General features: G+C 46.3%; 1 protein-coding gene across 2 annotated transcripts in view; it reads right to left on the bottom strand.

Annotated features, from left to right (window-relative positions):
- PDZD2 (PDZ domain containing 2) overlaps window positions 1–27,480 on the bottom strand; it is a 339,218-nt gene that overhangs the window by 211,805 nt on the left and 99,933 nt on the right. The window contains exons 1-2 of one of the 2 annotated variants that reach the window (XM_031443618.2): window positions 20,283–20,370; window positions 6,556–7,379 (exon numbers count right to left, since the gene is read on the bottom strand). In XM_031443618.2, the coding sequence (XP_031299478.2) occupies window positions 6,556–7,031 (476 nt within the window). In that variant the 5' untranslated portion in view covers window positions 7,032–7,379; window positions 20,283–20,370. Of the gene's footprint in view, window positions 1–6,555; window positions 7,380–20,282; window positions 20,371–27,480 lie in introns of those variants that run through there. The other variant, XM_031443609.2, reaches the window with a different exon arrangement.

Raw genomic sequence — 27,480 nt, 5'->3', positions numbered from 1 at the left:
CGTTCCACATGACGACTTTTCCAGATAATTGAATTTTAAATGCTGCAACGTGTTTTCCTTTTAACCTTTGGTAATGGAAATCTTTCTGAAGTGTATTACACGCTTCTCTGGCTCCCTAAACGGCAAACGGAATATAATTTAACCTTTCCTGAACGTTCTAGGTCACCAGGATGCCTACCTCTTACTATGTATACACTCATGACTAGAGCGCTGGGTGCCTTTGGGCACATTCAGGAAGGCAGGGCCCTCATGCACGATGGCCCCAGGGACCCTGTTATAAAGCTATAATTGGCAATTCTTCCTCTCTGCAATCTCCTACCTCACTACCTGCCATCATTTCGCCAAGTAACACCTTCTAGCAGCCTCCTGACACTTCTTTAAAATATGCTATAACCTAGACAGAACTCAGGGTTGCCATGGGTAACCAGAGTCTGAGCTTGTAACACCCCTAAATTTAATTTTACCCACAGTTAAAGGCAGTGGGTACTGTGCGGAAGGTTGCTCCTGGCTAGGGCTGATTCTCAGCTCACCTGCCCAGTCTGGAAGGCTCCTGCACCTGTTGGCCAGTGTTGCTGCGCTGCCCTGGGCCGCCTGCCAGCCCAGTACCCGGGCCCCTCTCCTGGGACCACATAGGTATCTCACGTGCCAGTAACTCAAAGGCACAGTCTGGCCCTGGGGGCTCCAGGACCCCTTCCTGCACGCACCAGCATCCTTTCCAACAGGCTGGTACCGACACCACATCAGTTGCTCAGTATTTGATTATCACCCTAGTTTCTGGGCTGAAGATTTACCCTCTTTCCTGGTGAGCCAATGTCACAGTTTTAGGCTTTTCTCTGTCCTTCAAACTCAAAGGCCTTTTCTTAGTTCATGCTGTGCTCTGGGCTCAGGTCGCCTGAGGCTGACCAGGAAGGGTGTTAAAAGATACCTTTGCCTGAACATCTATCACGTGCCAGGTGCCTGTTCAGTCCATTAAATAAATCATCTTATCTCATCCATTAAGTGATCCTACTAGGGGAAGCGTCAACCTCCTGTGGCTGAAGGAACTTGCCTACACGGCCAGTAAGAGGGTCTGGAAAACAGTCCATCTCTCCGAGGCACGTATTCTTTGCCCCATGCTCTGCTCATGTTTATTAATAAACTAAAGAGTCCAGTGGAGGTTCACATTCTGGAAAATACATTTTAAGTGGAACATGGATCCTTTTACTTTTCAGAAAAGGCTACTTGTTTTTGTTTTGGTGTGTGGGTTGTGTTTTAATTAATTCCACATTTTGTTACCAATTTGGAACAATCTGTCCTCAGGGAATAGATCTGGTTTACTTATAGAAAGCTAGCCCAGGGAGGGAGGGACTAGGGTTACAAAGTGTAGGAAATAATCTGAAAAAACCTTCCCAGTGCTCCCTCCACCAAACAGATGTAAATAGAACATTCCAGAAAACCTCATCTTCCCCAGAGTAGGTATGATAGAGTCACAAACAAAAACATTCCTACATGTGTTACCAGCTATGCCTGCAAGATGGGCATTCGACATCAAACATTACTGGCATTGCTCCCCGTCTCAGAAAGTTCTCTCGAATGTCACTCCGGGATGATGCTGTTATCACTCAAAAGAATGAGGGGTTCCCAGAGCTACCTGGGGATCCTAGAAGCCAACTGCAGACCTCAGGAGTATCAGTCAGCCAGGGAGAAAGCAGAAAGGCGTCTGTAATTTTGGGACCGTCACGGGTTATGCTCCGGAACTGGTCCTGGGGTGCAGGAGGGTGACAAACTCATCGCTATGAATTCTCTGCTCTTCCTCCAGAGATGAACTTTCCAAACTGACCCTAAGCTGATTTTTTAAATAAGCAAACCATGATCTCATCTTCTACATTTTGCACCTGCTCCTCCCACACTTAACACACACACAATTTTCAGAGTGTCCTCTTCCAAAAACATCCACAGGGCTCTACAGTTTCCACAGTAACCTTGTCAGGAAGGAAATTGTTTGAATAACTGAGTAGCCATAGGTGACAGGGTCAAAATGTCACGTGTGTTAGTTTGTTAGGACTGCCATAATAAAGCACCACTAACCCAGGGCCTGAGCAACAGCGATTTGTCTTAGAATTCTGAAGGCTACAAGTCCAAGATCAAGGTGTTGGCGGAGCTATGCTCCCTCTGAGGTACTGGAGAAGTATCTGATCCTGGTCCCCCTCCTAAGCTTCTGGTAATTCCTTGGCTTGTGACAGCATAACCCCAGCCTCTCCCTGCATGCGTGTCTGTGTCCAAATCTGCCCTTCTTCCAAGGACAATAGTCATATTGGGTTAGGGGCCCCTCCTACTCCCACATGACCTCATTTTTTTTAAATTAAAGTATTGTTGGTTTACAATATTGTGTTAGTTTCTGGTGTACAGCATAGTGATCCCATTATACATTTATGTATATATATATATATCTATTCTTTTTCATTATAGGCTATTATAAGAAATTGAATATAGTTCCCTGTGCTCTACAGTAGGACCTTGTTGTTTATCTATCTCATATAGAATAGTTTGTATCTGCAAATCCCAAACTCCGAATTTATCCCTCCTGCGACAACCTCATCTTAACTAATTACCTCTGCAATGGTCCTATTTCCAAAGAAGGCCACATTCTGAGGTATGGGGTGGGGCTAGGACTTCAACATATGAATTTGGTGAATAGGATGCACAATTCAACCATAACATTATCTAAAGTAGTTTTGAATTGAAAATTAAACTCAAGAGAAGGAGCAGAATGCGTTGCCTGCAGGAGGGCCTCATAGTATAATTCCAAGTGATGTCGTGGGTGACTTACCATGCTGGTGGGGTGGCAGGGAAGTTAATGTGCTGACACCCGAAACCTGTTGCTTGCAAGTAACGTGAAGAGACAGTCATGGAGGGGGCTGTTCGCTGAGGGGCAGACCCCTAATTCCTACTCACCACTTTGAAGAACAAAACCTAAACAGGTATGTGGGAACATTTAGTGTTGAAGGAAACTATTAGTCAGTTATAAAGAGTGAAAAGGGACATCTTGAGAACATTCAAAACACTTTAAACTCTTTGGTACCTAATCTCAAAGTGCCTCCAGTCCTAAAGCTCGGACTAGATGCAAATTTGCCAGAGGAACTCAATATTAAACTGGGTTTCCTTTTATAAGACATGGCGGTGGTGGTGAGGGGGGACTTCTGTTTCCTTGTCAGTCTGAGTAGGTGGAAGCCTTATAGTTTGTTCTCGTCACTTGCTTCCCCGGTATCTACGAGGAGGTATTTTGTGAAGCAGTAAACCACCCATGAAATTAAGCACCAGACCACGGGACAAGGACAAGGTATAATCTGGGGCAGATTTGGGGTGGCACAGCACAGGATTTAGGGGCACAGGCTGTGGTGGCAGCTAGACCTAAGCTCAAATCTGGTTCTGCCTCTTTCTTAGGTGACCTTGGCCAAGTTACATGGCCTCTCTGGGGTCAAGGTCTCTCATCTAAAACTGTCCTTAATAGAGTTGTGGTCATTATTAAATGACATAGTGGAGGGCAGAGTGTTCATATGGTAGCACCTGTTCAACAAGTGGTATTTCTTATAATTATTCCAGAGAGCTAAGGAGTGGATCTTGAAAAATCAACCTACTCTCTTTCTCTCCTGTCTTGTTAACTCCTTGGTTGTTTGTTCTGGGCATTGGGAGACCACGGCTCCAGGAACCTTTGCCTCTTTACTTGATTCACTTCCATACCGTCTTGGCTTTCCCTTCTCCTACTCCTGCGTCTCAGTGGCTTCCAGGTAGACCAGCCTCACCTGGCCCCTCCTCGTCCAGGGCACACATGAGAACACCCCACCAGAGATGGGAATTTCCAAGTCATGACTGTTTACTAGTAAAAAAGCCATGTTTGGAAAATCTACTTCCTCTCATAACCCTGGGCCCCTCACCTTTCTATTCTTCTATATCTTTTTTCTTTGCAAAAACGGGCATCATCCTACCACTCCCTCCAACAACTAAATTAAAATCACAAAGGAACCCTTCCTTATGGCTGCAAAGCCATCTTATTCCAGGGCCAGATATATTTTCAGAGCCTGGGATAGAAAAATTTGCCTCCTACAGACCCCACAGCCTTAAGCAAGACAAGAGAAGAGCTTCCTGAGCAGATGAAGAAAATTGCCCCATAATGGGAAGACTTTTTCGGCAAGGTCCTAAAGACCCCACCAACCTCTGGGATAAGAAAATCCCAGGCTTCCATAACACTGTCCGTGTACTATAGTCGTTTTGACACTTTTATTAAGCACAGTTTACTAGTCACAGTGCTAAGTCCTACATGTGCATTCTGTCATCTTTTAGTCAGTGGTATCAATAGTGTCATTGTTCCCATTTCACAGATGGGAAATCAGAGGCCCAAGAGGGGTGATTTTCCCAGGGTCAACCAGCTGGTAAGTGGCGGCACCTGGGGAGGCAGCCCCAGCTGTCTGGCTCCGGGGCTGCAGCTCCCAACCACAAGGCTCTCCTGCTGCGTGTGCCCTCCCTGCTCCTCCTCCTATTTCTCCATCCCAATCTGCTCCCTACAGATCAGACAGCTGCAAATGGTGAGGGCATTCATGAATAGCTTTGAGAGGGCTGCCTCTTGGTGGTCCCCACTTCCAACCTGAAGGACCCCACCACCAGGGACTAAAGCCACCTTCTCAAGTCCTTATAGCATCTTGAGTGTTACCACGGTCAGCCCTGCTCCTTTGCTAAGAGTGATCTCTAACCGCAAATAAGAATATTTCTCATCAGCACCCCTCCTTGAAAATGAGCAGCATCTCCCAGTAACTGCCAGTTAGGCACTCAGCCATTAGCCAAGAGCATCTCATCAGTCGAAGAGGCAACCCAAAGGAAATACTGGTGAGAGTGTCCACTGAGCAAGTACCCACAGCAGCCAGCCAGTCTTGTGCTACATCCTTTCCATGCACCTGCTCATTTAAACTCAGACCACACGGCACGTGCCTGATGACTTCTTCCTGACTCTCCATGTCAACGCTCCACCCTTTTCTACCCTGCCTTGTGCCCCAGGGCGCTACCACATACAGACAATATCAGTGGGCTCCCTTGCCCCTGTCTGATTCCTACTAATGGGAAGCTTTAGTAGGAGACGGAAGGGAAGGAGAAGATTGAAGTCAAGGTATTTCTGCTCGGCTTCTTCTCTTCAAGGTCTTCTCGGGTTAGATGTCACTCCCATCAAAAGATCATCATGGTTCTCAGTGTGGCTTTCTCTCCATGATGCTCTCCTTCTGGGATATAGGAGCCCTTCTCACAGGAGCCCCTGAAGGCTTGACCAAACTGACGCATCGTCTCTTCTCTTGTCTCTTTCACATATACCCATCATTCAAACCCTGGTGTGCAGTAATGGGTTAATGCAGCAGGTTTGGGGGATTCAATCTCTGTATATTTTAAAGAAAGGACTGTCCCTTGACAGACTCCTGGAAGGCAGCCCTCTAAGCCCTCATCCTGCCTGATAAGAGTGTCTTTGTATACCTGGGGCCTTGGGCCATACCAGACAGATGATGCTAATAATGTGATATACGGTGGGGGCCGTGGGCCATGTGGGATTAGTTTGACCCCTGGAAGGACTAGATACCGAGTAACTGATGCAACCACACAAGCACTCCATGCCTGAGTGACTGACCCCCAACAAAAACGCTGGACACCAACGCTTGGGTGAGCTTCCCTGGTTCACGATACTCCATATGAGTTGTCATACATCACTGCGGGGAGACCTCAGTGCTCCTGGACAACTCTGCTGGAGAGGACACCTGGGAGCTCGCGCCTGGTCTCTCCTGGACTCCACTCTGTGCACCCTTTACCTTTGCTGACTTTAATCTCATTCCTTTCACTATCATAAACTGCAATCAGGAGCATAATAGTTTTTCTGAGCTCTGTGAGTTCTTCCAGTGTATCACTGAAGCTGAGGGTGGAATTGGGGACCTGAACTCACCGGGGAAACAATAGAACAATAACTCAGTGCCATAGTGGGTGGCCACATGGGCAGGAAGCAGAAATATGTATGTTCATTCAGATGAGATCCTAGGGCACCTTCCAGGGAGGGAAGACTGGGGGAGTTGGGGTTGGTCTAAAGACATTTCTAAATATCTTGAGGGGCTTCTGGATTATGAGTCTGTGACAAAGGTGACACAGGACAGCCAGATGGAAACGTATCCAGGACCCAACCTTTGGTGCGGTGATTGGAGGTGAGATGCTGGGTTGAGTGGAAAAGAGGGTCTAACTCAATGTGACATTTCTCCTTCTCTTTCTAAAGAAACAGTCATGTACTATTTCTTTTCTTTTTACCCCAAGTGTCAAGGAAAAAGGAAAGACTCCAAGCCTAATCTTCTCACAGAGAATGAAGCAAAAAAGAAATATATAAATGCCACAAAGCTTCAACTCAGAGTATGGATTTTCCCTTTATAGGATAAATGCCATCAGCTTCTTCCCTTGGTAGGAACCGCAACCCTCTGCAGCTGCAGATCCCAGCATCAGACGTAAGTGAACCACAGGGGCACCACATCCAGCCCCCATGCCAGCTGGCGTTCCCCCACTCACCTGGCCCCGCTGACGTCAACTCCGACCATCAGCTGCCCGTTCAGGGAGAGGATCTCATCCCGCAGTCGGACCTTCCCACTCTTCCCTGCCGGGCTGTTCTTCCTCAGCTCTGTCACCCAGATGCAGCCCACATCCAGCACAGGGCCCTGGTGGGTTTTCCTCTTCTTGCCCCCTCTGCGCTTTTCTCCATAGTCCCCGAAAACAGGGATGTTCCCAAAACTGAGGCCCACAGTCTCTGTGTCCCCCAGCTCCTTGGTGAGGTACACAGTGCAGATCTCCATGCCTGGGGGGCTATGCTCAGGCGGGACCACGCTCTCATCCACAGCAAAGTTCAGCTGGATGTACTCCTGCAACTTCTGGATGGCCGCCTGGCAGAGGCGCTGCTCCGGCCCGTCCCCGCCCTCCCGCAGGCTGTTCTGAAGCCACTGGTAGAGCAGGGGCAGGTGCAGCCCGGCATTGTCCTGGGTGATGGGCATGGTGCTCACTCCCGGGCGCCAGCATCATGAGCGGACCTGCTCCTGGGGGCCGGGCCCCACGGGGCCCCACGTCCCTTGGGAACGCGGGCTGTCATCAGCTTTGCCTGTGTTCATGTTCGGGCTGGCAGACGAGCTGAAGGAACGCTGTTTGCCTTGGCAAGGAGAGGACGGGACACAATTAGAACAACAGTGGAACAATCGCTGGGCCTGGAGTGCTTGGCGAGGGAAGGAAGGAAGCGTCCCACCAGTTCCCGCTTGGTTCACTTCGCGGCGGGGCCACGCGAAGGACCTGGAAACGAGCTGTTCCTCCAGCAGCGACACGGTGACCTCCCCTGGACTCGTTCACACCTGGAAGAGGAAAAAACAAACCTTCCAATCATAACAGTGAGCTTCCTATGCAGAATATGTGGCCTCTTGAGATACAGAGGGATGGTGTTTGCTTTTTGATCCAGGAGCCTCATGTCTCTCCCCACTTCTCTCCAACCCACAGCTTAGCTCCCTCCACCCTGTGCACACACAGACACACACTTATACACAGATACACACACACAGATGCACGCACACATGCATGCACACACATACACACCCTTCCCCCAGACAAGAAACCTCTGGAACTCTGACCTTCTCCAGGAAGTTTCCCTGATCAGTGGGAAAATAAGATGACTTTTGCTAGACAATCCCCACCAGACTCATACCCATCAGGGAGTCTGTGTGACAAGACTCCCCAGAATACTGGAGGGGGTTTCTGCCTGGACATATTTAAGAGCTCACATTCCTAGGAGGGTCAAATCTATGTCCACCTGCCTTGATCAGCCCAACTGCACGCACAGTAGGTCTCTCCATCCCGGGACTCTGTTCTGACAGCACTACCAAGAGGAGAAAGAGCCAGTCAACACCGTGGGGAGACGCAGGCTCTGAACACCACCCGTCCTAAGCTTAGCTGGTGGTTCCATCCTTACCATGTAGATTCAGAGGGAAGCTTGTCCCTTTACAACCTACAGCTTTTAGTCTCCTCCGTTCTTTCTCTGGTAAGCTGTAAACTTATACTCTTTGACCAACCCCAAAGCCACCTCCTGCAGAGAATGTTTCTCCAAGCCGCAGGGTGAGAAGACTCGGTGTGGCCCTGAGCACGGGGCTCACAGCAGCTGGGCGCTCAGCAGCCTGCCCGGTCAGCTGTGGCAGGTGCGGCTCCCCTGCCCGAGCGGGCAGTGTCCCCCGCACTGACCACGCGCAGTGCCTGGTGAACAACACCCCCCACCCACCAGGGAAAGGTTGCTTGCGTTCCACTGCCAATTCTCCTTCTCCACCAGAGAGATTTTCACCTCCATCCTCTGTAAACACAGAAAAAGGACCCCTTTCAGTCTCTTCTCAGAACTTCACTTTCACCCAGAGAAAGTCAATATAAACCGTGCCATTGGAGATGGAAAACATTCCCAACCTTCTCAGGAAGTGATTTAACGAGGAATAATAATAAATGGGAGAGCTGTCAGAAGCCGTGTCAATAATAAATGACCTTATTACTCAGTAACCATAAAGAAATTTCCAATAGAGTAAGACGTGAGTTTCCAAAGAACTTGAGTGCCAGCTATTAATCGGTTCCAAATACATCAAAAGCTTAGCAAATATCATCTACATAATCACATGCCTATTAAAAAGAAATGCAGGATCAAAGAAAAGATAATCCATACATGTACAAAAACTGAATGTCTCCTTTGGCCAAAATAAGTAACACCTCTCACTGAAAAGTAACTCCATACAGACATACAAAATGTCTTATGAATAAATCAAAACATTTTCCATCAGATTTAACTACTCTTATGAGTCTGTTTCCTCATCTGTAAAATGAGAAAGTTAAGCTAAATGATCCCCAAGGTCTCTCGTACTTAGCGGAGAGGTTCCCGAATACAGTGACAATATCTGATTCATCAGTATATTCCAGACTCCAGCATGGTGTCTGTCACCTTGCAGACTCTCAGTAATTTAAAACAATTTTTAAAAGATCGTTTAAAGTGAAAATTCTGATGGTGATTCAAGGTGTTAGTCACAGTTCAGATGGTTCATACACATGGAAACAAGTAAATATCTTGAGCAAGATGTTCCTTAAATAAATCTGAGGAGAATCAAACTTAGGAGTAATAGAGATTTTCTTGATGTCAACTTGTATTTCTGCAACATGTATTTACTGAACATCTATTAAGAAACAGTCCTTGAACTTGGCACTGGGAATATGCTGCAAAAAGGCAAATTCCTTGTCCTGAAGGCATTCATAGTCTAGTGGGGAGAAGCCTAAATAAATGGAAACTAGTATGTAACAAGTCTATGACAATCCTCTTAACAGAACTGACGAAGGTGCACTCCTGGGAGCCACGTCCACATAATATAAGACAAGCCCCCAGCCCCTGTTTATGGGTCCCGAGCTGGGCATCTCTTGCAAGTTGGAACAGAGCTCCCCCCTGAGAGCGGAGAGACCTCTAGAGAAAGGATCTAGTCTCCAGCATGTGGCAGAAGCTATAACTTTAGAACTAGGGCCTCTGGATAGCAAGACTCTACCTGCTGTGTGAACTGAGGAGCGGAGAAAATCAGCCTGCCGAGAAAGAAAGTAAATATTATCTGCAAAAGGCAGAGATCCAGGATGGGGGAGAGAATGCCCTGGCTTCCCCACAGCATCCCGAGTCTCGGCCATCCTGGACCAGGCTGCGTTATTGCCTTCCCCCTCAATCTGAAAGACCTTATCCATCCTCACAATAAATTACACTTGAAAAACTTAACTGCTTAAAAAAACAAAGTAAAGCAAAACAAAACTAAAAAAAAAAAAAAAAAAAAAAAAAAAAAGACAAACACACTCCAAGCATTATCTTGAGTTGTTTTCTGTTTTTTGCAGCTCAAAAGTTGTGAATGAATACATTAGAGGTGAGTGAAGCTGATTGGCTCAGACTGGATCATTTGTCCATCAGTAGTCCAGTCAGTTATAGCAGGGGGTTCAGGTCATGAGGAATCAACATAGCTGCCAGGAGCCCACCCTCTGACCCTGAATATGGTGAGGGCAGGGAAGGAGTTTTCAGAAAAGGAAAAATTATTTCAAGAGTACAGACATCCTCAAAGATATTTAGTCTTACTAAGGTGTTCATGGGCTACATAATCTTTCAGTTCCATACCTATAATTGGGAATTTTCCTTCCAGCCCCCTATTTGGCCAACTCCTTTTCTAGGCTTCTCTATAAATAAAGGAAGTAGAGGCATTCCCACCCACTGCAACGATTTGAGACGACTCAGGGCATATGAAAAGATACACAATCTTACAACACTACTGTGGAAAGTGTGGTTCTTCCACAACATCCAAGGAAAGCTTCCAGGGTCAAATATTCCAGTGAACAGAATGTTGACCCAGAGGAGACACAGAAATCTGCAAATGGTTACAAATACCAACATCCCTCCATGGTTGGTCTGTGTAAAGGTCTTAAAAGCTTCTCATCCTGAAGATCAATCCATTTCAACAGGGAGCAGAATTTGTGGACATGGAGGTCTACTGAAATGGTACAGTTCACTTTGGTCTACCATACATAATTCTCCAATTACTTTCCCATCTCAAGCAAACAGCCATGATAATTTAAATTAATTTTGAGTAGCTTGAAGCTGACAGCCTTAACATTCAAAATAAACGCTTCTGTCCCAGAGGTAATTTACTGATGTGGTGTTAGCAACTACCAACATTCTTGGGCCCCCTTTCAGCTGAGTCCTAGATTCTCAGCAGGGTGACGTCACCCACAAGGGATGACAACCCCCCGAAACTTAGATATTATAATGGTTAATGCCCCCTCCCCCACAAAGCTCAATCCCACCTGACAAACAATTATTCCTTGGTATTTAATTTCTTGTGTTAGAATTTAAATTAAATTAAAATTTTCTCCAGGGTGAGAGAAGGAGGACAATAATGAAAAAGACTGAAAAACACTAAGTGAAACCAATCCCCTGCCCAAACTCACAGGCCCAGAGTCACCTGAAAACTGAGCCTAAGTCCTTAACCTGGTAGTGGGTATAAAAATGTCTTCTGGTTTATCCAGAACTTGCCTCAAAATCAGATTCACACTGGACTGTCTGGTACTAACTCCCTCTCCCAGCTGCTTTGGATTCTAAATCAAATTCTATTCTGACCTCTGCTAAGTTCAAATTCTCCAACCTCCATCTAATCTTCCTTCTGGACTGGACTCCTCTTTTGGCTTTTAGAAAATGCTCACATTTTAAAAGGAAACCAATATTGATTAAATATTTACTACTGGTTTATTCAACAGATGTTCAATGAGTGCCCATCACATGCTGGGCCCTGAACAAAACAGTCAGTGTTCCTACAGAGCCTCACGAAGCCTGTGTTCTGAGGATGGCAAACTAATAAACAACATACAGTAATGTCAGATGGTGATTAGCACTGTGAAGAGAATTACGGTCGTGTCAGAAGATAGCGAGGGATGGACATATGAAGGGATCAGGAAAAGCCCCTCTGAGAAGAGACCTGAATAAAGTGAGAGACGGAGGGAAGAGAATATGTGTGGGAAAGCTGTTCTTGGCCGAGAGGACAGCAAGTGCAAAGGCCCTGAGGTCAGAGCCCGCTCGCTCAGCTGCAGGGATGAATGAGGAGGATGGGGTGGCTACAAGGAGGGAGTGAAAGGGAAGTGCCTGCTCTGTGCTGGCTGCTTCCCCATTGTTTCGTTCGCTCTCCAATCCTCACAACCACCTTATAAAACAAGGGCCTCTGACCTCATTTTACCAACACTGGCTAATGGCTGCTGTTTTCTGAGCATCACCACATGTCAGACACTGTTCTAAATGAGTACTTTCCATGGATTAACTTATTCAATCACTACAACAATATTGCTTGGAGATATTGTTAGGAGGCACTTTTTAAATGCTCAGAAAAAATAACAGAAACAGAGAGGCTAATTGATTGGCCCAAGGTCCCACAGTAAATAAAAGAACCAGGACTAGAATCCAGAGCCACTGGACAGGGCCTTGCTCCTCTCTGCATCAGCACGCCGCCTGCCTGCTTCTGACAAGCTCAGCCTGCTGCACTCGTACCCAGCCTCCCCAGGCCAGCACCCTGCCTGATGATCTCTGCTCCACCGCCTCCAATGGATCTCCCACAATAACTAAGCAGCAGCCTGAGTCAGAAGTTTGGGGCTGCTGCCTGACAGCCCTTCTCTCTTTCTTCCTTTATTTTGTTGGGCGTGGTGATGTTTTCACCTAAAACCCGCCTCTCTTGGAAGTATGGTTTGCTCTACCACTTAGTTCCGGCCAATGAGATGATGAAAGTGGAAATTCCTGGGTGGGGCTCACACCTACATACCTTAAAGCAGACATGAAAGGAAAAATAACCCCCCGTGCTGTTTAATCACTGTTATTTGGATTTTTCAAAATCCAACCAATTAGCTGAATTAAACTCCCTACAAGTACACATTGTGGTACCTGGAAGTGAGGAAACTCAAAGTAACAGAACCTAAAGTGTGGAACTAGACGAGGGAGGGAGGGATGGAGGGAGGGAGGGAGGCAGACGCCAAGGACTCAGATACTGCTCGCTGTAGTTGAAATATTCGGTCCACCTGGAGACCGCTGTGCACTGGAAAGTCACTGATGTGTTGACTGAGGGTGTGGTGCTGGAGAAGATGGTAGGAAACATTTAGAATATTGGTGGTGCTTTGTCAGTCACAGCAAAGTCCTAGCTCCTCAACTCAGGCGGCAAGTGAGACGGGAAGAAATCCCTCTCTGCTAAGGCACTCTTGACACTGGGCCTGAGAGGCCCACATTTGGACTCTGGCAGGGCTGAAATAGGCTGCTTTATTAGAAGGGGGTGGCAGTGCCCTAATCAGACAGAGGTGGTGAGCCTGCTGCCAATGGTGTGATTGTCCATGAGAGGCCAGCATTTCAGCTGTTACCGGTACCATACACGAAATAGCAAACATCAAGTTAAAACTGAGGGAGATGGGCAGAACTCATCAACTAGAACGTAAAGGAAAGAATTCATCAGGAGTTGACCAGAGGCCTGAGTTTGTGAAGGAACTCTATTGCCAAAACACCCAAAGCTGGTTTGCAACAGCCTGGGATGCTTAAATCCCTATAGTGATCTTGCAACACTTCCTCTCCCCCACCCTTCCCTGGCAATTCACACCAGTAAGAAGTAGGCTTGATGATGTGTATAGCCCCCAGGGAGGGTGTCCTCCCCAAGCCCACCACAGAAGCGGCTGCGGAAGACAGTGAATGAGGAATAACCCCCAGAGAGAGGCAAGGGCCACGGAGAGCAAGGGAGAGGGGTTCCTGCCACAAGAACCAGGGTTGGACCCTTGCTGTTTTTGCCAGGAGGATTTGGTCATTGCTAAGGACAGTGATGGCTGTGTTGCCCAACCCTCCTTTTATAAATGGGGTTTTTTTTTCATCATAGTTATTCTGTACCTTTCCCAGTATTGCACGTTAGGTGTGTTGGAGCTTGGTTGCAAGGAGTTATATCCAGAACTGATGGAGAGGACCACACATCACCCAGAGATCCAGGGCTCTAATCCTGATATGCCAACTATGTGAGTCTTGAATGCCTTCTCCCCTGGGGATGGAGAGTCTATCCCATGTATTGAAAGAAGGATATATCTGAGTAACCAAAGGAGAGAACTGTGGCTAGTTGCCTACATGACATTCTTTCTCTTCTCTTACTTTCTAACAGAAATCACCTGTGTTTGAAGAGCAAGTACTCAGCCAAAAAACTATGATTCTTAGTGTTCCTTCAGAGTGGGTTGGTCATAACGTAGGGTCTTGGCCCATGAAGTTGTTGGGTGAGTCTATGAGAGAGGTTCATTTCTCATGGGGTTTCCTTTTTCATGCTTAAAATACATACGCGATGGCTGGAGCTTTAGCAGCCATCTTGTGACCAACGATAAGGCAAAGACCTGACTTCCTTGAGCAGCTGTACCAACCCTAGACGCTCTACCTCTAGACTTACTATATGAGAGAAAAACAGGCCCCTACCTTGTTTAAGCCCTGTTAATTAGATATTCTGTTATACGTGAACAAAATTCTTAATGAATCCATTGCTTTAATTCACTCTTGACCCTCATATTCAAGGTCTGGAATATAATTTTGTCAATTAGCAGCTATTATTGAATTCCTACCTTGATTCAGGGGTACCACCACCACTACCACCACCAGCAGCAATAAACAGGGCATGCTTCTGTCCCTTAAAGAGCTAAAGTGAATTCATCTAGTGGTTTACTAGTACCACTGTGCAGTCTTGCGTATTACAGACAAATCTACAATTGATTGAGAAACATTGTAAATAAAGATGATTGTGACTCCTTTAGGTTGGCTTATGTTTTGGAAGAGCAACATATTGGCTAATTTTTAACTATCTACATGACTGACTGTAGTCTAGCTGAACTGCTGTGTCTGAGACAGGAGAAGAATTTGATCCAGCCTTTGTTTCAAGCAAAAAGGATTGATTGTGCCAGGCACTGTGCTAGGCTAGGGAAGAAATGACAACCAGACATGTGGAGGCCAAGGTCTGCTGGAGAGAGATCCCTGAGTACAGCATGCGAAGGGACATGAAGCAACATGTCTGGGGCACATAATGGATTCTGGAAAGTGAGGATTTCCAAGGTCTTTGCTGGGGCTTTAGTGGGTGAGAGAGGTGTTCTCATATATATTATAGAAGGTGAGGACCTAGAAGGGACCTCAGGGATGACTGCATCCAGCCTTCAATTTCAGAGATGAGAGAAATACACATCAAGACAGGACCAAGACAGGACCAAGTTTCTGGGTCTGATGACCATTGAAGAGTAGGGGAAAAAAAAATGAATGAAATGAAAAAGAACAACCTGGCAAGTATCTTGAGAATCTAATACTTGAAGACACTGTTATGTCTTAATACATGGACTACTTGTCCAAAGTTTTAAAAAATGGAAATGAGGAGAAACTGCAGAAATTCATGAAACATCATGAATCTTTTCTCTCAAGATGACTGCAAGAAAATAGCTGGGAACCAGAAAACCAAAATGAATATTACAAATTATTTCTGTTTCCCACCTACTTCTAAAATATATCTGCTGTGGCTTCAGGTACTGAAGCAAGTCTGATGTCTGCAGTTGAAGATTGTTTAACTCATACTGTCAGGATTTGGGCAGTCCTGGATTAACTGTCTATCTGGAATCTATGCATCTGAATTCTAAAAGAACGCAATGATTGGGGAAGAAGGGCATTTATGAGGTAATGCACATATTTGTGAAATGGCAATTCAACACTTTGAAACAGTTGCTGTCTACCAAGTGGGCAATTGACGGAGACAATCACGGCTTCTGTGTTGGCAGCAAGACTATCATGAGGTCACTGTGGTTGCCCATTTTAATGTGACAATCTTGTCCACTTTGTATGGATTAGACAGCCATGATGCCACCACCTGCCATCCACAGCCCTGTAGATCATGCCAGCAATATGTAGATGCATATAATAAGTTCTTCAGTTACAGCGGGGTTATTTTTTTAAGTGGGTAATTATTTTACGATTGTAGCTTTCAGGACAATTGCACTGTTTAGATATTCCTGGTGTTGAGAATTTTGGGTAAATCATCTTACTATATTTAAATTCTTAGCATCTAACCGCATAGGATCTGATCTCATTGCTAATTAACAATGACCCAAGTATGTCTAAGAGCCAGTAATACACTCTGTCATTAGCTGGCTGTAGGTCCCCAGGCAAGTCATTTAGCATCTTTGAGCCTCCGTTTCCTTATCTGCTAAATGAGGTGGTTCTACTAAGCTTCCTTCCAGTTCCAGCATTTTGCTGGACGTTGGAGCTGAGTTAGCAAGTCAAGGATGGAGTTGCTAGCCTCATTAAGAAGCATGTACACAACACATGGAAGTTTTAAACTGCAGAAAAGATGGGCCAAATTGCTTTATCAGATTTTGAGTATTTGCCAAGACAAAGGGAGGAAGGGGAGGGGGGCCTGGGCGGTTTACATTCACGTGCTTATAACCACAGTTCAGCTCTTCCAGAAGACAAGAAGAAATAGATCCTACAGAATAAAAGCTCTGTGGAGCGGCAGAAGGAGGCAAGTTTTCAGGAAGGGGGAAGGGACTTGCCTGGAGGGTGGGGGACAATGGGAAATCCAGTGTTTCCGCAGAGGACCCGCAGACTTTCCAATTTGGCAAAGGCCTAAATTGTGCAGAGACTGGCCTCCACCCCCTCCTCTCCCAGAGTGCTTGCAGGAGTCAGGGCTGGAGCGCCTGGTACCCAGAGGGTCTTCTCAGAGGAAATAGATCACGGAGCACAAAGGTTCAGCCTGTGTGCCTCTCTGAGAGGCGTCCTCTGTTCCCAGGCCCCACTGTGGGAAAGGCCTCAGACAATGGTCATGAGAAGGCAAGTCAATGGCCATGGGAGTGAGAGGGAAGGAATCCTCATTTGACCTCTTCCAGGCAGGAAATCAGAATTGGGGGAAGATTGTGAAGGCGTGTGACACACCAGTCCCCACGCTCCTCATGGCCCCCATGGCTACTCGTGCGCCATCTGGGCCTTTAAAAGGGGCGATGAAACCACCCAGGTTACAAAAGGCTTTCCATGTCCCCCATTTCTTGTTTGTAGGAAAAAGGTTTCAGCCTCCTAGACCTTCCCTGAGTTCCAAAGGGCAGATTCAGTTAATGATAAGAAGAACAGAATCAGAGGACTCATGGTTCCTCCTAAAGGGATGCGCATAATAATCTGATACACATCTCCGGGTTCTTCTGCAGGAGCTAAGACCCCCACGCAGGTGGAGGATGGAGACTACATGCTGGGAACAAGCACGTGGACCCCGGACTGGCTGGAACCAGAAGGCTGATGACTGAGATCCTAGAACCCATCCCCTGCCCCGTTACCTCTCCGCCAACCTATCAGAGGAAGGCCCCACACCCTGCAGCCCTCCTTCGCCGAATTTTTCCTTTAAAACATCTTCCCTGAAAACCATCAGGGAGTTCAAGTCTTTCAAGCAGGAGCCACCCATTCTCCTTGCTCAGCCCTGCAATAAACCTTTCTCTGCTCCAAACTCCAATGTTTTGGTTTGTTTGGCTTTACTGGACGTTGCGCAGACGAACTTAGGGTTGAAAAATGAAGTAGGGAGAAAATAAGACCAGAGGTAGCAGAAATGGAAAGAAACCAGGTGGGAAAACATCAAATTCTACTCTGGGCACTGCCACAATGGCCTTGGGGAGAAGTCTGGGCAGATGAAGAGGTTGGACCCACTGTCTAAGATCCTGCTGTTGCTGCGTCTATGCTAATGTCCAGGGGCATGTGCATAGTTGGAAGATGAGGCTGGGGAAGGCCACTGGCAGGCTGGGGAGACACCACAAGGTGAGCCTGATCTTGGTGAACTTCCCACCATCCATGCCTTCAGGTTCCCAGGCTCAGAAATGCAGTTTTTTCCAGCACATTGAAAGATACAGTTACCAGCAAGAAGGCTCTTTCATTAACTTTCAGTTGGAAATACAGTTCCTAAGTGGGGAAGAGGTTTGCATCAGTCTGATCAATGCCTGTTTTCCCCAAAGGCAGGAGGCAGAGGAAGGCAAACTTCAGAATGAGGAGAACCTGGTGAGTGGAAGAGGACTCCCCAGCTAAGGCGCCCTCTCTCACACCAGCCTGGACTTCCCAAAGGAACCTGTCTGCATAGCCAAGACTCCCCTCCACCTGACGACACCGGGAAAGGCATTGCTCGCGCCTGGCCCCTGCAGGCTTTCTTCCTGTTCTCTACACTAACTACCCTTTTCCTATTTATACCACTTTCTCCTAACCACAAACCATAACATCAGTAAGCATTGATGTCTATTCTTTGAATTATAGGAACAATCATATTTTAGTCCAACCTCCCCGAGATTCTTGAGTTTCGGCTTCTATATGCTTTTATGGATAATTTCTTAATTTGGGTGTTCCTGAGGCTGGCTATTCAACTGTGGATGATGTAAACTAGTAAGTTTAATTCTCAACATAGAAATTTGTCTTCTTTATTTCAGAATTGTGGGGGGGGGGTCCTCATTATTGCCCCCAGGTACCCACGATACCTTTCAGATTTAACCAAACTACAGGAGACCACAAAGCGGCCATGCGGCAGGCCCTCTGCTGCATGGCTCTGATCTGCGCACACTGGTGCATGTGAGCGCCTGAGTGAGGCGAGGGCAGGAGGCACAGAACGACAGTCATCAAGGAAAAGCCAGGGGAGTCGGTGTTTTCACCGCTCTTGACCCAGAGCCCTGCCGAGGAGCCTTATGCTACAGAGACCGCAGACAGCTCCAGCACTCCCCGGAGCCCTGTGGCCCCATTGCAGCATCCCCGCTACACAGATGGGGGAACAGATTGTGAAGGGACCTGCGATTCAGGCGGCAGGCAGAGAGCTAGGTGTCCATGACGTCACCCGGCGAGCACTCACTCGGGATGGGAAGCGGGCTCTCGTCCACCAGGCAGAGCCTCTCGCCAGGAAAATAGGGAATTGGAACCAAAAAAATCCTTTATAGCTCCCTGTATTGGAGGGAATGTAGGCACTGGGGCACATCTATATGGGGAGACATACTGTAGGCAGTTGGGTCCGTTATGGGTTTAAAGTCTGAGAAAGGAAGTCTAGTTTTTCCATGGCGAAGCCTGGGGAGATAGGTGCTGTGGGAAAGAGAGGCTCCCAGGGACTTGCCAAGATTAGCAAAATGGCCATTCCCTGCCACCCACCAGGTTCCGCTGAGGGACTTCCAACATGCTTTAAGCACCCTGGTCGTCCCCCCTGCAAAGCTGAGTGAGTGCCAAGTCGGACTCTAAAGGAATCCTGTGCAAATAACTGAAGACCTGTTCTCAACTTGAAATCGCAAATCTCTTCGCCTGAGGAGGTAATTAAAAACTTGGCCCATCTCCCCAAGCAGACGCTCTCGCCCCTGCCTGGCGGGCCCCGGGCCCTGGCGCTGCCCTCTCCTGCTCCGTCTGGTTGTTCCTCTTCCCACCCATTGCTCTCCAGGACTCTCTCCGTGACAGCTTGCACCTAAGTCCTTTCCCAGGAGTCTCACAACCAGAAAAGAAATGGAAAGATTCCTGTGCTCCTGGGGTCCCTGGGGTCTACAAGATAAACACGGATGAAGCCAATGAGGATTCCTCAGGGAGGAGTCATTCATCCATTCACTCATTCTTTTAACAAATATTTACCGAGTGCAATAAACAAAGTGACATCCTCACCCTTAGGAAATTAAAGTCTGAAGCAGTCTTCCAAAGCTGGGCCAAGCCTTAAAATCACGGAGGCCATGGTGGTTTTCAGATATCTGCTTTTTTAATGAGCATTTCAGGTAATTCTGATGGTCCTCGAAACTATCGGTTGGGTACCAAGAGATATCGACTACTTCATGACTCAGAATGGAGACCATGGGAAGAAAGCCACCTCTAATGTCCTAATGTCTCAGGATCCCTCCATTTCTCATCCAGGTTGGGCTATTAGATTTAGAAAATAAGAATATTTATTATTTGCCCCACCAAAAAATGCTCAACATTGCTAGCTATTAGAGAAATGCAAATCAAAACTACAATGAGGTATCACCTCACACCAGTCAGAATGGCCATGATTAAAAAGTCTACAAATATTATGTGCTGGAAAGGGTGTGGAGAAAAGGGAACCCTCCTATACTATTGGTGGGAATGTAAATTGGTGCAACCACTATGGAGAACAATCTGGAGGTTCCTTAAAAACTAAAAATAGTTACTATATGATCCAGTAATCCCACTCTTGGGCATATATTCAGAGAAATCTCTAATTCAAAAAGATACATGCACCCCAATGTTCATAGCAACACTATTTACAATAGCCAAGACATAGAAGCAACCTAAATGTTCACTGACAAATGATTGGATAAAGAAGTTGTGGTGTACACACACACACACACACACACACACACACACACACACACACACACACACACACACAGGAATATTATTCAGCCATAAAAATGAATGAAATAATGCCATTTGCAGCAACATGGATGGACCTAGAGATTATCATACTAAGTGAAGTCAAAGACAAATATCACATAATATCACTTATATGTAGAACCTAAAAAAAAAAAAAGAGACAAAAACAAATGAACTATTTACAAAATAGAAATAGACTCATAGACATAGAAAACAAACTTATGATTACCAAAGGGGATAGGGTTGGCGGGGAAGAGAAATTAGGAGTTTGGGATTAACAGATACACACTACTATATATAAAGTAGATAAACAATAAGGACTTACTGTGTAGCACAGGGAAATATAGTCAGTATCTTGTAATAACCTGTAATAGAAAAGAATCTGAAAAAGAATAGATATATATCTGAATCACTTTGCTGTACACCTGGAACTAACACAATACTGTAAGTCAACAATACTTCAATAAAAAAATAAGAATATATAGTGCCCAGTTAAATACAAATTTCAGACAAAAATTGAGGAATGTTCTTCTATGTCCAAATATATAGTATGTCTTAATATATGTATGTTCCATGCAATATTTGGGACACACTTACACTAAAATTGTATTAATTGTTTATCTGACATTGAGGTTTAACTAGACATCCTATATTTCGCATGGCAACCCTAGACCTATCCCCTTCCAAAATGAAGCTTGTGGAACCTCTGAACTGCATGTCTTCCCTGCCCTCCGTGAAGCAATCCTACCCAGCATCTCTGTTTCTGCCTCAACAGGCCTTTCACTTCCTCCTGGATGCAAGTATCACCCATGGTCCAGGGCCACCCACGCTAGGCAGGCAGGGAGTGAACAAGTCAGCTCTGGGATCATCATTCATCACCTTACTCAGAGGAACTTCTCTTCCCAGCTCCCTGTCAGCTCAGCCTCTGGTCTCTTGTGCCCAAATCTGCAAATCCCATCCTAGGTGCTTTCCTTGAATGCCCTGCTTGCCTATAAATACTGGTCCTCTCTGGCCAGCTGACCTCTTGTTCCACGTAGTACAACAGTGTCATAAGGATGAAAGAAGACAAGGAACTAAAAAAATGTTTGAAACAACACAAGAAGTACTCTACCTGCAATTGTCAAACCATGATCTTAGGACCATAATCTCCCGTGTGGTTACAACCACAGCTGCTCTGATTTTATCAGCTTTGCTTGTTTTTCTTGGTAAGATTTTATTTGAATGAACTAGCTAAAAAAAACTGTTTGAAAGTCACTAGAATATACAGCTGTCAACTCATTCTATGGCTTATTTTGAGTTGTTGAGGACACAGTTGTCTACCCAGTATCCATTCCCTCTTTTTTACCCCCTAACAGAATTCTGATTTTTGTTCAGGGATTCAACCAACCTCTGCTACACAGCAGGTGCCTCAGCTCTAAAGAGGGACCTAACTGATCAGCGCTAACATCCTTCCTTCACCCGCAGTGGTTTCAGGAATAGGCACGTGACCCAACACTGGTCAATGGGTCGTGAGGTGAAGCCTTCCCGGGGTGTTCTGGAAAAATCCAGCCTCACTCCTAAGAGAAAGTGCCCAGAAGCGATGGTCCCTCTTCTTCCGCTGATGTCGTCAGGGCTGAGTCAGATGCCTAGAACTGATGCTGCCATCCTGATAAAGCCTGAGATGAAGCTTAATGCTGAGGCTGGTAGAGAGAGAAACTGAAGCTGGGGTCTCGATGACATTATGGACAATGGAGAATCACTGAACATCCTTTCTGTTGAAGCTGGTTTGAATAGAATTTCTATTATTTGCATTCACAGAACAACCTGTTGTGGTTTTGATGTGATTTTGTGCTTGGAGCTTCTATTAAGAGGGAATGTCAAAGGCATACATTTAAATTTGCAGCAATAAAAGGTAGATCTACCTGCCTCTCTTTCTATTTCTGAGGGCAGAAATTTACTCATCCTCACTTCTCTACAGATATTACTCACAGTAGGAGCGGAAGTGACTAGCTTTCCCTTTTCTATGAGTTTGACTAAAAATAGCTCTAGTTTACTGTTTGTTGATAAAGTGTTGAAAATAAATTTACTCCTCCCTCAGGCAAAACCTCCATATTTAATCATTCTCAGACCCACAAGCAGCAGCATACGATGTCTGGACTGCCTTACGCATTTTTCTCTGGAGCACAGGCAGAGGCCACTGTCCCTCGGGTATCTTTAAGGTGCAGAATCCCACAGCCCATAAACAGAGCCCTGGGCCAACTACACCCCACTCTGCTTTCATGACCTTGACTTTTCCTGCCACCGTCCATCCCATGAGTGATGAGCAAGCCCCCTGGCTTGGAACTACCACTCTGGAAACTTTCTAGCCATGCTGCCTTCACCTGTTTTAAACATTTACATAAACCAATACATCATTTCTTCAGAAGAGGGTTGACTCTGGGCTCTTGACTCTGAAAAAGTAAGTTTGCTTCTCAGGGATTCTAAATAGTACCGTAAAGCCACTAGAAACTAACGACATCTTCATTCTGCCAGCAAAGACACAACTAAAGCAGTGGATGGCTCCAAGCCAGGGGCTCTTATTTCAGTACGGTAAGACTGAGACATAGTATGGGAGGAAAAGAAAATGTAATATGGATTAATCACGGACACTAATAAAAACCAACACATGAAACTGGCAAGAGGATAAAAACAGGCATAGCAAATCAAGGCAGTTCATTCCATAAATATTTACTGAGTGCCTACCACCCTGTGCCAGGCAGGACCACAAGTTACTAAAAATACAAACTAAGTTCTGTTTCTGCCCTCAAGAGAGTCCCAATTTTCCTAGGGACAGACACATAAATAATCTAAGATAAATCTGAAAGAATGAAAGACTTCACAAAGTGGGAATTTCGGAAGGCAGGAGTCATTTACACAAACCACTTCATATGGAATTCTCAGAGTAAACACACAGATTTTGTATTCCAGCAAAAAAGCTGGTGTGGAGGGTGCGCCGGCTGGCAGGCAGGGGGTGGGAGGTGGTTCTGTTTGGCCCTCCCTCTTGTTCCCCGGAGTTTGACCTTCCACAAGGAGGCAATGGATTTCAGTTGTCTGGTGGCTTTATATCTGTAATTATTTAAGCGAAGTGATATAACCAGATTTGTGATGTCATTCTAGAAAAGTATCCATATGGGAAAATGTTCACCATCACACAGGGAGGAAGAAGGTTACAAAGTAGTTTTATTTTCATTCCTAAACAATCTCTTTGAGGGAGAGTCACGAAAACGCTAACTGTTTCATCTCTGGAAAATAAGTCCATGAGTGGTTTTTCACCTTTACACGCCTGCATTTTCTAAATGCTTATGAACATACATAACTTTGCTGATCTTTTAAATTTCTTTTTTCAAGTGCTATTTTATTTTTAATTTTTTTCTCAGTGAGGGTACTGAGGACTGAACCCGGGACCTTGTGCATGCTGAGCATGCGGTCTACCACTAAGCTACACCCATACCCTTACTTTACTGATTTTTAAAAAAACCTGTGTGTGTGTGAAGGGATGCGGATGGGGTTCTACAGACTGAGGCTAGACATCAGAGGGGCCATTAGAAGGCTGGCCTCACAGCTCAGGTGTGATATATGCTCGCCTGGCCCGAGGCTGGGGGATCAGGTGGGGAGTAGCTTCTTGAGCCATTTCAGAGGCAGCGTTAGGTGACGACTTGGAAATAGGTTGGTGGAGAAGGGGATAAAGAAGAGGGAAGTCAGAGCTGACCCAGGGGATCTGAGGGACCTGGGGTTGCCCAGCAGACAGGCCCCTTATTCCCACTGGTTCTTTCCTTTGCCTCTTAAACACTCCAGGCAACTGAATTTGGCCCTCTTGTCAGGGACCCAAACTAGACTTCTTGCCTTTCTCTATTCACACTGGCTACAGGGGCAGAGGGAAAGGGAAAGTCTTTCCTTCTTACTGGGACACTGCCCGTCGCCCCCCACCCCAGCCACCGATGGCCCACCTACAGCACTGCCCCCCACACCTAGGAAGTCGTAGTGGGAAACTCCATGTTGAAACTCACCTGGCCTGGGAGAGCCAGACTGGTTATCAGAAGCTCACAAAGCTCAGTCAGTCTCTCTGAAGGCAATTACAACTCCAGTGTGGGAGACCTTTGGCACCAACTACTTTTTCCACCTAGCTGACTCTTACCATGGATGTCACAGTCCAGCAGACTGGGAAGGCCAGCGTGTTACCTGGAGCCAAGCGGAGGACGACTCCACACACACTGCTGCTTTGTGAGTGCAGCCCTCCCCTCCCTCAGCCCCGTGCAATTTCCCTAAGCTCCCATTCAACGAGGAAAACGTGGATCTGATTAGCGCTTTTGACGTGGGCCAAACAGTTGCAGCCCACTCTCATCCAACAGACAGGAGGGGGGCCAATTTCCATCCAAAAAAAAAAAAAAAAAAGTGACAACTGTAGAGCTGAGCTGGCTGGGCCGAGGAGAAGGAATTGCAAAGGAGAAAACTGCCTCTATTAAGTCAAATCCGTCCTGGGATAATGGCCTGTGCAATCAGTTGCAGGCCACCAATTACTTGATCACATGAATCTGTCATTTTTTTTTTTCAATTACATTTCTATTCCTACCACCTAATAAAGTGTGGGCCCACTCCCCACTCACATAAGGATCTATAGGACACAAGAAACAGGCACATTCCAACTATTAGAATTAGCAGTATAGGCTGTAATCCAGCTCTAAATCCTGAAAGGAGAACAATTTTGATTCAAAAGTAGGTAACTTGATAAAGACAACTTTCCAAAGTTTGGGCGTAAAGAATTCTGTACTCTTTGTGAGGGAGGCAAGGCTAATTAGAAAACAAAACTTGGTCAGCAGTGTGCTCTTGCTGGTTCCCAAAAGCTGACTGGTATATTTTCAGGAACTCTGCAAGCTGGTTGACATCACTTTGGTAGCTTGAAATCAGCTATGGTGGGAGCATTTACACTGTGGAAATTGGCAAAGGCTACAAATTGTGGCAGCCTCTCCCATGGGCATTTATTAAACACTTACTAGCACACTTCTGAGTATGATCCTCTTTTCATTTAAAATTCTATTTATATACACACTGATGTGTGTGTGTGCAAGTGCGTGCGTGTGTGTGTGTGTGTGTGTGTGTGTGTGTGTGTATAAAAAGCCAGGAAGTAAAATAGCTAAAACGTTAACCATTTTAGTTCCAGGTGATGAGACTAACAAATACTTTTTGAACTCTTTTTTTTACTTTCTATTTTCTCCTACAGTGAACATGTATTCTTTGTACAATGGCCAACCTTCTGGCAAAGGGAATAGGTCCCTTCCCTTCTGAGCTCTCTGATTCACCCCATCCCTCTCCTTCCTCTTCTTTAAATTTCCTCCTGCTCTGACCTCCCAGGCTTTTATTCCGTGCGTAGGATGCTGCTGAGATCTCAAACTACTCACCTACCCCCAGGCAGGCAGAACGCCAAGTAATGAGAAAAGGGAGCAGGCACCAGGCTCCAGGTGCGCGGAGCCCAAACAGCCCACGCCAGGCTCAGTCGCGGAGGAGAACCGGCTTCTACTTGGGTGCCAAGCTGGTGTTGGTGATTCAGCAAAAGAGCGGTGACCATCTGCGGACAGCAGGAGTCTCAGATCAGGTGACCCCGTGCTCTGTGGGGGGGACAACACCATTCGGGGCCTCTTTCACCCCCGCATGCTGGCCATTACAGTTCATTTATAGAACTGGGTGACCACTCTCAACGTTCACATCTAGTATCTCACTGCATCTTTGCCATAGTTGGGTGTTCTCTCAGTTTACTAGACGTGAACCCAGGCACAGAAAGCCCAAGTGATTTGCCCAGAGTCACACAGCCCGGAGCAGACCTAGGACAACTATCCAGCTGTTAATATTGAAGTTCAGGTTTTTCCCCTTGACTGTATCAAACGTGTCATGAGACTCCAAATTTCTGACTGTCTGGTTTGAATAAAACTCAAGCTCCCATTTTCTCATGATTAAAGAAGTCTAAGACAGCCTTTTTTGAGTAAAGGAAAAGGGTGGCTTTACCCAGTTTGATGTGGTTTTGGAACCAGTTTATGGTCTCTACAGGAGGATAGGATTCCACCATGTTTTTTCCTACTTCCCACAAACTCCCTGAACAAGAGACTTCTGAGTGCAGGGTGAATGCTGGCATTATTGCTTGTTGAGGAAGAGAGGGCTGGGACAAGAAGGGCTGGCTAACACTGCGTGGAACCCCTTTAAGCAGTAGACAATGAGTGTGTCCACAGTGTAGTCCAGCTCTGGTCCAGGGCATCCTGGCTCTGGTTCCTCAGCTGGTCTGCAGAAACTTCTAGCTGGTCTATGATTGACGGAGAGGCCTGACCTTGTTGCAAAATCAGGAAAGGCTGCCCTTCAGGCAACAGTGTCTAGGAAACCACGAGCAGCTTTAGGAAAAAAGGCAGCACTGATTTCAAAGTCTTGTTGGCCAACCTTCTGGGTGAGAAAGGATTTAAAATTTTTCTCCACTATCTTTTAATGCTGTTCCTGGGAGGTGAAGGAATCACCCTGATCTATAAGACAGGGGTGGAGGAGTGGGGGCTTGGGTGCCCAGTCCCGCTCCTCCCCCCAGTGCCAACTGGATCACCCCCACCTTTATTCCACATGCACAGGGGGCTTTCCGACCAAAATCTTGTTTTAAGTAAGGGTTCCAGTGCCTAAAAAATAGCAAGTTTGAAAGTTACCTGTCTAATCTGACCATGTTTTCTTCGAGGTTGAAGAAACTGAGGCCCAGGAGGCAAAGTGCAGGCAGAAGTGAGTGGAAGAGCCCGAGACCACTACACCCACATCTACTCTTGTTTCAACCCTCCTTTGGCTTGGCAGGCAGTTGACCTTGGCCTGGTAAAACACTCCTATCTTTTTGGTCTACCGCAGCCCCTGCTCTTGCCGGCGAGGAAATGATCTAAGAGTTTTCCATTTTGGACCTGCCTCCACTACCTGCACTCGCCTCCTTGCCGCCTTAGATTTCCTGTCCGTGGCCCCCGGCCAATCCAACAGCAGACCTGCCAGCCCCATCTCTGCCTTTCCACACGATGCAAATCTACATCGACTTGGGTGGTCCTGGGAACTGCCCAAACAACCTCCATTGACAAAGGATGTAGTAGCCTTTAATAAACTCGGTGCCCTGACTCAGTGTTACTACGGATGCTGATGAAAACTTAGGAATGACAAGATAGCTATATAGAATATAAACACCAAAATGTACTGCAGTGGCCACCACAGACTGAGGTCCCCACCAAGGGTTCTGAATAGTTACATGAATTTTAAAATTGTCACAGACAATCCCTAGATCACTCTCTATTTCCTCTTTTTGTCAAATACAGAGTGGCAGAACCTCATCTCTTGTCACAGAGGGTCCCAATGTATGAACAGCAAATACGCTAGACTCAAAGCTCGTCCCCAAGCATCCATGACATTGTGCTCATCTGCACAACCAACTTCCCTTTACAAGTTGCATCGCTGCAGTGTTTCCTTTGACAGAAAGCTTCTCTAATGATTCAAACACTCCTCTTTACAAA

Source organism: Camelus dromedarius, chromosome 3 (assembly GCF_036321535.1).
Source record: "Camelus dromedarius isolate mCamDro1 chromosome 3, mCamDro1.pat, whole genome shotgun sequence".
Lineage (NCBI taxonomy): Eukaryota > Metazoa > Chordata > Mammalia > Artiodactyla > Camelidae > Camelus > Camelus dromedarius.
Note: the sequence above shows the minus strand (reverse complement) of the source record. Positions and strands in the feature narration are given on the sequence as shown.